General features: G+C 46.3%; 1 protein-coding gene across 1 annotated transcript; it reads right to left on the bottom strand.

Moving 5' to 3' along the window:
* Positions 1-2,503: 2,503 nt before the first annotated feature.
* On the bottom strand, positions 2,504-7,748 carry CYB5R1 (cytochrome b5 reductase 1). The gene is made up of 9 exons (XM_079107242.1): positions 7,658-7,748; positions 7,207-7,356; positions 6,989-7,061; positions 6,362-6,468; positions 6,034-6,163; positions 5,263-5,346; positions 4,332-4,417; positions 3,619-3,718; positions 2,504-3,320 (listed from the first exon to the last, which is right to left on the bottom strand). The coding sequence occupies exons 1-9, from the start codon at positions 7,670-7,672 to the stop codon at positions 3,148-3,150; spliced, it is 918 nt and encodes a 305-aa protein (XP_078963368.1). The 5' UTR covers positions 7,673-7,748; the 3' UTR covers positions 2,504-3,147.
* Between the last annotated feature and the right edge of the window lie 4,443 nt (positions 7,749-12,191).

The following is a 12,191-nucleotide window of genomic DNA, read 5'->3' as shown; positions in this document are numbered from 1 at the left end:
GTTTTCTCCTCCTTTCCCACTTTCTTGTGCCAGTCGCTGAGCTAGACTTTCGTTGTGGCCTCTATTATTTCCTATCAGAAACGGCGGGATTTTTTTTCCAATCAATCTAGCTTCAGAACGAACAGCCTTAGGTTCTGCTCCCACGTACACCCAGCGGGCTTACCTGGGAGACAATATAGGGTGGTGCAACCATGACCCCTCCCCCAACGAACCACACAAAACAGAGTGATCTGTGGAGTGCACCGTTTTTCTTGATCTCCCAAGGATGGTGTGCACTAACTCTATTCCAGATGCAGAGGAAAGGAGCTCATCATGTTGCGTGGACGCATCAGGGCGGTGGGATCAATTCTATTGGTGCTGGTTGAGTGTGGGCTCCAGCGTTATACAGATCTAGTTTCCTTTCCCCAGCCAGACCATGATCATAAGCATATTACTGAATCCCGCGTGATAATTACCTCATCTGAAAACGGGGGAAAATAATGTTATTTCATTGGATGTTTGCCAGTATTAAATGAGATAACTTTTGTAGGTTTTTAGTATGAGGCCTGGCAAACAGTGCTTTATAAACATGAGCTGTTACTGTGTTCCACTGTATAAACCCTCAGAAGCCTCCTGCTGTCCACTGGCTTGAGTTAAAGTTTCTTTAGCAGGGCCTGCCTGTACAAGGTGGTTCTAACCTACTGTCAGACTTCATCTTCCTCCATTTCTCTCTGGTATTTGGAGCCTCAATGACCTTCTAATTTCTCCAAATGCAAACTTTTCTTTCTTTTTTTTTTTTTTCAAACTTTTCTTTTATTCAGCTTTTGCACATGCTAAAACTTCTGTTGAATTGCCTACCCCCACCACCCAATTTTCTGATGAAAAATCCAAGCAGTTTACAATGCCTAGTTCTAGGTTTGGCACTGGCCTCAAACAATCCTTAGTTCAGATTCAGGCTCTGTTAGCCACTGGTCAGTTGTATTTCCTTTGACAAATTCTTAATCTTCAACTCACAGGATTAGCATAAATTCTTAGCAGGGTAGCTGGTACATGACTGGTTACTCAAAGATGGTAATTCCATTTCTTCTTTTCCTTCTCTGAATCTTTCTCAACCCCTTCCCATCTATACCTTGTATGTATCTTTGTTTGTTGTTTTGGAATATTGGGGATAGAACCCAATGCTTTACCACTGAGCCACATCCCTAGCCCAGACTTCAGGAATGGTCTCAAACTTTAAATCCTCCTGCCTTAATCTCCAGAGTCCCTGGGATTATAGGAGTGTGTCACCAGACCCAGTTCTGCAGTAGTATCAATCACCCTGTGTTGTAATTATTTGTCACTTGTCTACCATAGACTGTGAGTTCTTCAGGGGATTTAACACCAGTTTTGGTCTTGTATCTTCAGGGCCTAGCACAGTGCTGAACATATGACAGGTCCTTAATAAATATGTGTATGCTGAGTAAAGGAGGCTCACTCAGTCCTTTGTAAAACAAAGAATGGTGAGCTTCCATGTAGGAAATTCTCTTAGCAGCCCACCAATCCTAAGCAGAATTTTCCTTTCTGTCTAGGCATGATGGCATATGCCTGTAATCCCAGGGTCTTGGGAGTCTGAGGCTGGAGGATCCCAAGTTTAAGGCTAGCCTGGGCAACTTAGTGAGACCCTGTATCAAAAATAAAAGGGGATGGGGATGTACAGTGGTAAAGTGCCCCTGGATTCAATTCCCAATTCCAAAATATATTTTTTTCCTTTCTGTAGGTGAGGTGGCTTACAAAACACAATGTCATATACATACTACACTAGCAGATCAAGAAATTTTGATGAAATACCACCAACAGAGTTTACTGAAGAATCTGAGGGTCCCACCAGCCATTCTCAATGGCTCCATAGACAGAAACACACAGTTCCATGAAGAAAAACAATGTCGACCTCCCTCCTAAACTCAAGTATCATTTTGTCCCAATGACACTAACACAGACAAATCTGAAGAGGCTGCGGCAGTCCTATCTTGGGAGAAGAGAGTGGATTGGGTCATGCTCTCATAGCAGAGAAGGGTGGCTTGGGACAGATGGGCCTTGTGGAGGCCAACCTTGTTCAGATACCAAGTCTGTCTGGGGCTGGTGATGTCAGGTTACTTTTTAAAGAAGGCTTCCCTTCCAAATGGAAAGGCAATCCTTTGATTTGTTTGCCAAGTACCCTGAAGAATAAATACAGTGAAGGAAAGGCTAAGAGAAGGAAGAGGGGAAGAGCGATCAAATCAAAGGACTATTGGGAGGGGTACCTGTGCTCCAAAACACCCCTCTAATGTGTTCTCCTTCCCCCACCTCAGAAGCCTCCAGGGAAGAGAGCTCTGGCTCTGCAGAAACAGCTGCTGAGATGACTGCAGAGCCTGGTGGCAGCTCACATTTCAGCACATGGTACAGCTGCTCAAAGGCTCTTTGGAAGACCAAAAGATTCTGTGCTGAGAAGTTTTTTCCTCCAAGATCCATAGGCAGTTAGAAACAAGCACCCCAACACAACAACCCCTTATGTATCACATTGGGGCCCCAGGCCCATTTATTTGAACAGCCAGAGGTTCCTGTGCAAGTAGTCGTCTGAGATTATAGATAGCCATTTCCCTCCGGCCTGGCTGGGGCCAGAGAGACAGACACAAAGACATGTTTCATACTCCTCTGTCTGAAGTTCTGAAGAAACCATTTCCTCCTTTTCCTGTCTCTAGAAGACTACCTTTGTAAGTTCACTCAACTCGCAGTTACATAAGCAGAATTTGCGCACAGTTTAAGCACTGAAGACTAAGAAAAACCCTCTGTATATCTGTTCCTTTCACCACAAACACAAAGAAGGTGAGGGTGTGATGCTATCAAAGAACCAGTCCAGTCTTGGAACAAATGTACATACCTCCTTCTTTTCAACCCTAGGAATGAGATTGCTCCAGGGGCCTCACCTGGACTTTTCATCTTAGGGAGATCTGGGGGCCTTCCTGGGACTGACTCAGCCTTGGCCCTTTTCTATGGCTACAGGAATGTTGTTCCTGCAGTTACCATCCACATTTTAGCTCCAGAGTAAGATACAAAGGGCTGACATTCTCAGGAAAAAAATCTAGGGCTTGTAGTGTGTGAGTACTGACTGGGTACAATTGCAGACACGGGAGCAAGGAAGCTGGGAGGTGCTCAGTAGGTGAACCGCATCTTTTGTGAGTAGCCCAATTTGTCCAAGTTGGGATGGCAGGCCAGCTGTACCATTGGAGGTGGACCACAGAGCAGCAGCAGTACATCATCCCCTGGGGCAGGCAGGTGCTCCCGGATCATGTCAGCAGTCACAAAGCCCTTACTGTAGGCCCAATCTGAAACATAGGGAGAGGAGAAAACTGACCCATGCTGGCATGGGAATGTGGTACCATGAGGATGGGCCATCAGAGAGGACCTAAGAAGGTCTCAGGTGGTAAAAAACCATCCCTGCCCCGCACCCGGTCAAAAGAAACCAGAAGGAAAGGGATCAGGAGACCACTGTGTCTTTGTACTCATACTTAGGACTTTGGCAGTGTCAGAGAGGGTTGGTTTCACTAAAACTAAACACAGAGGGGCAATGCCTTGAGTTTGATAATGAGGAGATACCATTATCCCCAAAAATGGAGAGGATACCTTTAGGGGGATGATCCAGAGTGAACCAGAGTTTAAAGCGATTGGGATATCGGGCCTGAAGCTCCTCTAAGTCTTCCCGCAGGATTATGTCCTTTTCTGTCTGAAATGCAAAGGGGAAGCAAAGTCTTAGAAACCTTCTCAGGCCTACATCTGACAAGATCTCTGGCTAGGGGTGGTGATGCATGCCTGTAATTCCAGCTACTTGGGAGCCTGAGGCAGAAGAATCTCGAGTTTGAGACTAGCCTGGGCAATATACTGAGACCCTATCTCAGAAAAAAATGAACAGAAAAAAAAAAGTTCACTGCTATCACAACTTTCCAACCATGAGAGAAGGCTGTTAGAGGCATGCTAAAGTTCTAGGGAATAAGCAAGACTTGCAGCATTTTTAGGGAGTTAGAATGAGGGAACAGCCTTTATTTATACATTATGAAGGAATAAAGATGAAATATTTAACCAAGAAGACCCAAAGGTCTATGCTCAGCACTAGATGCCTTAAATCTTTTCTTCTTTCCTTGGGGATCAGGGAAGAAATCTGAGTTAATACTCTGTTCTCTTTCCTCCTTACTGTAGTAGAGGGTCCTGTACCTGGCACAGGGGACCTTGGCTTAGAGGTTAGAACAAGCACTAGGCCAGTTCTGCCCACTGGGTACACTGCTCCTGTCCATACCGATACAGCAAACCTGAAGTCTCAAGACTGAGAAAAGCAAACTAACCTGGTTGGCAAAAAGCAGAAAGCATTGGGTTGGATCTTCAGGGACTTTCAGAATGGCCCGGATCAGCTGTAGCATTGGGGTGATACCTACATGATGATACCCCATAGTGAGATGTGGTGGTCACATTCTATTCTGTCCCAAGTCCTTAGCTGATCAACCCCTTCATCTTAATTCTACTCATTCACACTCCTAATCCTCTGACCTCCTCCTTCATATTCCCAGCACCTGCATTTCTGGACACCCTCAATATTTACATAAATTCATAAGATGGAAATCTTTCTAAGGAACCAACCTAAGGCTCTTCCTCTAAAAGTCCCTTGGAAGATATGGACTCAAATGTCATAGATGATTACATTTTCCTCTTGATTCAGTGATGAGGGCTCTGGAACACTGGACACATAGAAGTTAAGTATATGTGTTTTGGAGTCAGGCAGAGTCAGATACTAATTCTACCTCTGGCCATTACAAATTCAATAACCCTTTGAATCTCCATTTTCTCATCTATAGAAGGGAAAGGGTAATAGTATCTACTTCAGAGATACATATCTGTGTCTAATACATAGTAGTGAACTAGACCATAATAACTCTATTATCAGACTATATACCTTGTTGAATACATAGTGTCCAATCCTAATTTTCTTTGTTCTTGACTATTCTGAGTTATTCTACTTTCACCTAAAAATTAATAGATTAATTTAACTTAAGGAGAGCTCACCTGATTTATTGTTCTCATTTAATCAATTAACTTTTTTTGTTGTTGTTGTTTCTACTTGTTTATGGTTTTGTTTTTGAGCTACTGGGGAGGTCTGGTATTGCTGGGGGACCCTGATTACTAGCTTGGCTATGATCATCAAATCTCCTGAGGCCACTTAGGAGTCTGAATGGCAACAGCCAAGAAGGTGGGAGTGAATGGCTCCTCAATGACACTAACCTGTCCCTCCAGCGATCATTCCCAGTTTCTTCGCCACTCGGGGTTCTGGTGGAGATTTCTTACTGGGCTGAATGTTAAAATTCCCTGAGAAGTCAAGTGAAGAGACAGGTAGAAGCACAAACTCAAACAACAAAACTACTAAGTAAACAAATACCAAATTGAAAATATGCCCAATGGCCAGTTTAGCAGCTGCTATGAAATCTGATTCTGGAACTTGGGTGGAGGTTGAGCTGAGTATGCCCCAACAATAATACACTTGAAGGACAATGGGGCCAAGGCTGTGTGTCTACCACTCAGTTCAGGACTACACAGTGAATATCTGCAACTTTTGGCAGAGGGTCACTCCCTGGTGAGGGTGACAGGCATGAGGCCAGGTGTGAATATAGTTTCCCTAGAGACACAAAGAAGCTCCAGGGGCTTGCTAATGCACCCAGCTGTTCCCATGGGGAGGGCTAAAAGCTGTCTCCTTTGGCTCTCTCCAGAGCTCAAGCTGAGGGGTGAATCTTAGAGGGAGGGGAAGAGAGGCATGTTTGCTTTGGTAATCCCCCAGCTGTCTGTCATGGCTGCTGAATTCAGTTGGATGGGGAACTACTTCCTGTGGCAAATGGGGCTGAGAAATATGCCTTTCTATGCATCAGTGCTGTGATTAGAAGGAAGGGCAGCTCTGACCCTTACACATGTGCACACACACAGGTACGCATAGTCATACTGTGCTAAGACTATGAAGCTAGAGCAGTGGGAGGCAGGCTGGAGGAGAAGACAGGTCATTACCTTTCCCGGTGTAAGTGAGCAGCCCACTTGGCCCCCGGAATTCCACTACATCCCCAATCTTCAGGCTATCCAGGTACTGAGACATTTTCCCTCCCTCAGGAAATTTGGGGTGCACACCCTTCAGATAAACCTGATAAGGCCAAGAGGAAAATACCTGATTTAGAATGTCACTGAAACAGGCTGAAGCATGGATCACACACATACTATCTTTCCTCAGTCCATATACTTTCCTCATATCCACAAAGGGCATGCCATCTCCTGACATCAAATAAGTCAGAGAAGTTTCTACAAATCTCAGAAAGAGTCGGGTTCATCCCTACACCTTTACCTTGATGACGAGATCCACGTAGCCTTGGTCCTCATCACTGGTGACAGGAGTGTACGGCCTGATGACCAGGCTGCCATCAATTCGGGCAGAGAGGTAGACATGTTTGCCTGGAGACCATGTGGAAAGGCATATAAGGGCTTCTAGGGGATGTGCTGCAACTCTGTTACTTTTTACTCAGAGAGCTTTGAGAGAACAGGATGTCTTGCTTCCTGCTGGGGTCCCAAGGAGCTGCCAGGCAGGGAGGATTCAGCCCTCACAGCCCTCATCTGGACCTCTCTCTCCAAGCCTCCCTGTTGGAACTCTGAACAATTACTACCAGGACCTTGGCAAGGGCAGATAAGCTGAGGGTCTGGGTAATGGGAAAAGTTAGTGTTTGTTCAGAGGGAGTTATGAGTAAGTCCCTGGGGAAAGAGGGGGAGCTGTCGCGCGTTAAAGATGGGTGGAGACACAGAAGCCACACCCTAAAGGTGCCTAGTGGCACTTCACAGTCTGAAGAATGCAGAGCTAAGTGAAGGAAGAGGAATATCGTGTGGAGGAAAAAGACTGAAGCAGCGTATCTCACCAGACCCCAAGAGAATCGCCCTCCTAGGATCCCAGGGAAAGGAGCCCACTGCACACTTTCCTTACCCACAGGCAGCCCCAGAATGTGGTGGGCGGTGGGCAGGGCAAAGCGGAACCTCTTGGTGTTGTGGCTCACAGTCTGGAGGATGGATGACACAAGTGTTTTACCAAGTGGGACTGGCTGCCAACTCCCTTGGGCACCCCAACCACCGTGAATGCTATCCCCTTTATACTAGTAGAACTCGGGTCCCCTTTCCATCCTGGCCCCTTCCTCCACAACTTACCGTCTTGTCCAGCAGTCGCAGCAGATACTTCTCATCGGGGTCCAGGAGAGTAACCTGAGGCCGGCGGGACCTTCGAACCAAGTAGGTGCCCAGAGCCAGGCCGAGCAGAGTAAGCAGCCCCACCCCCAGCGAGGCCAACAGGACTGAGCTCTGTGGGTAGAGGAGGTAGCATGACCGCCAGGCTGGGGAAGAGCCCCGGGCGTGGGTGGCGACCGGAACGTATGCCCAAGCGCCCTAGGGGTGGTGATCCCGAGTTCCAACGCGAAAGCATGCCAAAGCCACAAGGGTAGGGTCCCCAGAGAGGAGGTGCAACGCTGGAACCCCAGCATCCAGGGCGGGTCTGGAGCCCTGCGGGGCGGGGTCGGCAGTGGGAGTCCCCGGTCCTGAGCCGAGTGCCCGAAACCAGATGGGGCGAGGTTCCTACGTGCAGGACACCGCGCGAGGGTCTCACCGGCTGGATCCCCATGGCCAAGTGCGGTGTCCTCCACCACCCCGCCGGCGGACAGATCCCACAATGCGCCGCGGGGCGGGCCGGGAGGAGGAGCTTGACAAGAGGCGTGGCCCGCTGGAGGCGGAGCATGTAGGAAGCCGGGTTGGGCTGCTCTGTGGCCCGCCCTTTCCCTCCCGGTGTGGAGTCTCGGATGCCAAGGACCTCCCGCACTCATCCAAGATTTTTCACGACTGCCGCTGGAGCCGATCCAGCCGCTCCTTTCCAGCCTGTGGTCTTTGCCGTTTGGATCCATTTATGCCAGAACAGGATGGCAGTTATGTTTTAACACAGATCCACTCTTAAGTTCGACAATGGGAATCCTACATGGAAAATGTAGCATTGAGTCATGGAAAGGAAAATTAATCACTGTGTAGCTACCCTAGTTTTTCCAGCAGGTTAAATAGTGGCAAGACAATTGAAAGGACTGTTCAGGAAGAAGAAGCGGCATGGCAACTTCATTTCCTAGTCTCTCTTGGCAAACAACTGGTTTTGTTCCCAACACCAAATCATCCAGGATTACTCAGAAGCTTCCTTTGGATCCTAACTTGTGTTCTCTCTTCTCAAAGACCTGGGCTTTGGAGACAGACTGTACTGAACAAGAATCGCACTTTCAGCACATATTGATCTGTGACCTAAAACAACTTGATCAGCTTCTCAGAATTTCTTCATCTGTAGATGGATATATATTATCACCTATTAGGTAGTATTTAGTTCCTAGGGTGATTGTGAGACTTTGATTAGATATGTTAACATGCTTAGTGTAGTGCCTGTCATAGGGTAAAATATCCAACAGCCAGCAGCTACTGAAGGCTCCTTTAGGGTTTTAGGACTGAGCTCTGGTTGGCAGCAGAAGCTCAGAACAGGAGTACTAAGAAATGGACAGTGGGAGTCACTGGAGCTTCAAATTTGCTGAGATGAGCATCTTTTCTCACATGCAAGTTTCCCAACTAAAATGAATGATATTTGCTCTTTGAAGTACAGTGATGGATGAGGTTTCCACAAATATCACTGTCAACATCCTAAACTGATGCCATCAGCGTGGTAGGGACATTGGAGCCCTGTTTTTCAGTTGTAAGTGGGGAATTCTGTGAATAATCCTAAAGATGCTTTGTTTTCTTTTCCTTATGAGCTAGCTGAAAATGTCACTCAGACCCTGGACTACATCTCCACCTTTTTAAAATTTATTTATTTTTCTTTTTTGGTGGTGATGGTACAGGGGATTTAACCTAGAGCTAGGGTTATCTACCGGTGAGCTACATCCACAGCTCTCTTTTTATTTTGGGACAGGTTCTCACCAAGTTGCTAAGGCCATTCTCAATGTGATCCTCCTACTTCAGCCTATCCGGTCTCTGGGATTATAGGCATACACCACCATGCCTTGCCCCCCTCTGAATTTTGAAGCAGTCTGTAAAGGAAGTCAGCATGTACCAGGCTGGGGTGAGGTGCCAATCCATGTAGGGAGGGTGGAAACAGGAAAAGGAGGGACCTTTCCCTTTTCTGTCTGGGGAGGCTGAAGGGATTATGTTCCGGGACTTCTGACACTCCCCTACCCCCACTGCTGGAATAGCTCAGAAGCCAAACTGCTGATTCTTGCTATTATAAAGCTGCTCCCCCGCCCTTTACGCTGCAACCATTTCTTCCTCTCCCATCTTACAACCTAGATCGGCGGTCTGTGATCATCCTAGCCAGTTATTGGTCCACTAGTCAGCCTGCGAGCCCCCTTCTCATCAATTGGCCTGATTGTTGTTAGCCCGCGAAATTCCACTACTTCGGAGAAGCTCCTGCGCCATTCTCTCTCTCCTCTCTCCTCTCTCTCTCCTCTCTCTCTTCTCTCTCTCTCCCTCCTCTCTCTCTCTCTCTCTCCCTCCCTCTCCCTCTCCCTGTCCCTCTCCCCCTCTCCCTCCCTCCCTCCTCTCTCTCTCTCCTGTCTCCTCTTTCTCTCTTCTCTCTCTCTCCTCTCTCTCCCTCCTCTCTCCCCCTCCTCTCTCTCTTCTCTCTCCTCTCTCTCGCTCCCTCTCCTCTCTCTCTCTCTCCCTCTCTCTCCTCTCTCTCCCTCCTCCCTCTCCTCTCTCTCTCTCCTCTCTCTCCCTCCTCTCTCTTCTCTCTCCTCTCTCTTCTCTCTCCTCTCTCTTCTCTCTCTCTCTCCTCTCTCTCTCCTCTCTCCCTTCTCTCTCTCTTCTCTCTCCTCTCTCTCCCTCCTCTCCCTCCTCTCTCTCTCTCCTCTCCTCTCTCCCTCTCTCTCTCTCTCTCTCTCTCTCTTTCTCTCTCTCTCTCTCTCTCTCTCTCTCTCTCTCTCTCTCCCACACACACACCCCCACACCGCCAGCCCCGCCAAGAGCAGACGCTCTGGTCTTCGGCCTAATAAAATCTCTGGTGTGAGTCCCAGTGTCCAGAGTGGCTTTCTGAGACAGGGCACCCCAGACTGCTTGCTCCCCTGGATTCAAGGGTCTGAGCTGCCTTGAGACCCAAACTGAGCCGCATTTTTCTTACACTCGCCAGTGTCCTGCTCTGGTTGGAGAGGTTCCAGTCCTCTTCCTTTTACTGAATAGGGGATGTGTCAGGGGAGGGAGAGGTAGAAAATGAAAGGAAGGCATAGCTACCATTCAAAGGGGGCACCCTTTAACTAGTAGGAGTACATTGCTGGAAATCAGGATATTTGAGATTAGGCTTATCCTGGAAACTTTAGCTTTATGGTCTCAGCAACCCTGGGTGAGATTCTTAGTCCTGAAAATGGATGCTGTAGGAGTGCCGGAGAGGGCTGCTGCCTTGATTGAAGACTGGACCAGATAATCTCACAGTCTCAGATTCTGTGGTTCTCAGATTCTGTGGTTCATCCAGAAGATGAGTTCTACCTCAGTATAACTCACCATAATCTTTCATTTATTCCTTGGAAGGGATTTCAAGATTTTAAAAAAATCCAATCCAATCTTTTAAGTTTACATTTTTTTTTTTTTCCTGGACAAGTAATAGAATGAAGAACAGAACATATAATGTATTGAGAAGGGGAAGTAAAAATTCTAAGATGTGTTTCATAATTCTCAATGAGAGCATAAAATAAAGTGATCCTTTTGAAACACCACAAGATATCCAGGAAGAAACTTAAAGAAAGGTCTGTTCATATAGGGAATATGGCATGGAAGAATCAAGCCAGCAGATGCAATAATGACAAAAAAGTTGACATTTATTGAGCATGTGCAAGAGCTAGGTAGATTCCTTTTTTACGTATTCTGACAATCGTTTAATCCTGATAACAATCTGTGAAAGAGATATTATGACTATCCTCTTATTATGGATGGAGAGACTGAAGTGTAAGACAAATTAGTAACTAGCTCAAGGTCTACTAAGTGACCAAATCAAGTGGCATACCAGGCAGCCTGATACTGAAGGCTAACAACCCCACTGCTCCCTTTTAAATGTTTCTAGTAAGGAAGCTTAAGCGCACACAAAGGTAGACCAAAGAACAAAGCCTCATGTATTCATCACCCAGCTTCAGCAGTTATTAACTCATGGTCAGCCTGGTTTCATTTGTGCCCTGCCCACTTCCCTTCTCCAGTGTTATTTTTAATCAAATACCATACTTCCTATAACTTTGTCCTTAAATACTTAAATCCTTTAAGATATAAGGACTTAAAAATAAACATAATGCCAGTGTTACACATAAAAATAACTACAATAATTACTTCCTTTTCTCAAATACCTAGTCAGTGTTTAAAGTTCAAGTTGACCCATTTAAAAAATTCTTACTTAGTGAATTTCTTACATTAAAAGAGACTTTTTTTTGCTGTACAGTTCTATGAATTTTAGCATGTGTACAGATTTGTGCGATTACCACAATAGAATATAGAATAGTTTCATTACCGAGAAGTTTATTTGTACAATTCAGTTTAGGCAGATAGGGGTTAAGGATCACCCACCCGCTGCCCCAAGGAGTTTACAAATGAAGTAGATAGCTCATGACCAATGGCTCCATGGGAGTCTGAAGGTAAGTGCTGGAACCCGGAGCCAGTCCCTGAGGGGAAGCAGGGCGTGATCTATATGCACCCTGATTGGACAGTGGGGTGCATGAACGCCAGGTGCATTGGTGTAACTGGACTCAAAGATCCACTGTTTTAAAAATATCTAGCTTATGGCTTTTAAGGTTATCTAACTCCCCTCTATCCCCTCTCACATTATCATATAAACCCCTAAATACACACTGGTTAGCATCCCTTCCTCTGAGAACCCTTTCCCTGTGGGAGTTCTGCTTTCTGTCTTTCTTCCTGTCTTCTCTTTTCTTTTCTTTTCTTCTCTTCTCTTCTCTTTTCTTTCCCCCTCCATTCTTCCTTCTTTCCTTCCCTCCCTCCCTCCTTTCTTTCTTTCTCTCTTTCTTTCTTTCTTACCTTAATAAAGTCTGTTACTTTGCTCTTATCTCATTCTTCAAATTCATAGGACAAAGAATGACATGGATCCTCCTGTTTTACCTCTGCTCTCACCACACACACACAAAAATGATAAT

Source organism: Sciurus vulgaris (assembly GCF_902686455.1).
Source record: "Sciurus vulgaris genome assembly, chromosome: 12".
Classification (NCBI taxonomy): Eukaryota; Metazoa; Chordata; class Mammalia; order Rodentia; family Sciuridae; genus Sciurus; species Sciurus vulgaris.
This window is presented reverse-complemented; position numbering and strand designations above follow the sequence as displayed.

Coding starts and splice junctions, on each gene's coding strand:
- CYB5R1 (XM_079107242.1), bottom strand. Junction 7,062..7,206: donor TGCGACTGCTGGACAAGACG/GTAAGTTGTGGA, acceptor TCCATCCTCCAG/ACTGTGAGCCACAACACCAA. Junction 5,347..6,033: donor GCTCACTTACACCGGGAAAG/GTAATGACCTGT, acceptor TTGACTTCTCAG/GGAATTTTAACATTCAGCCC.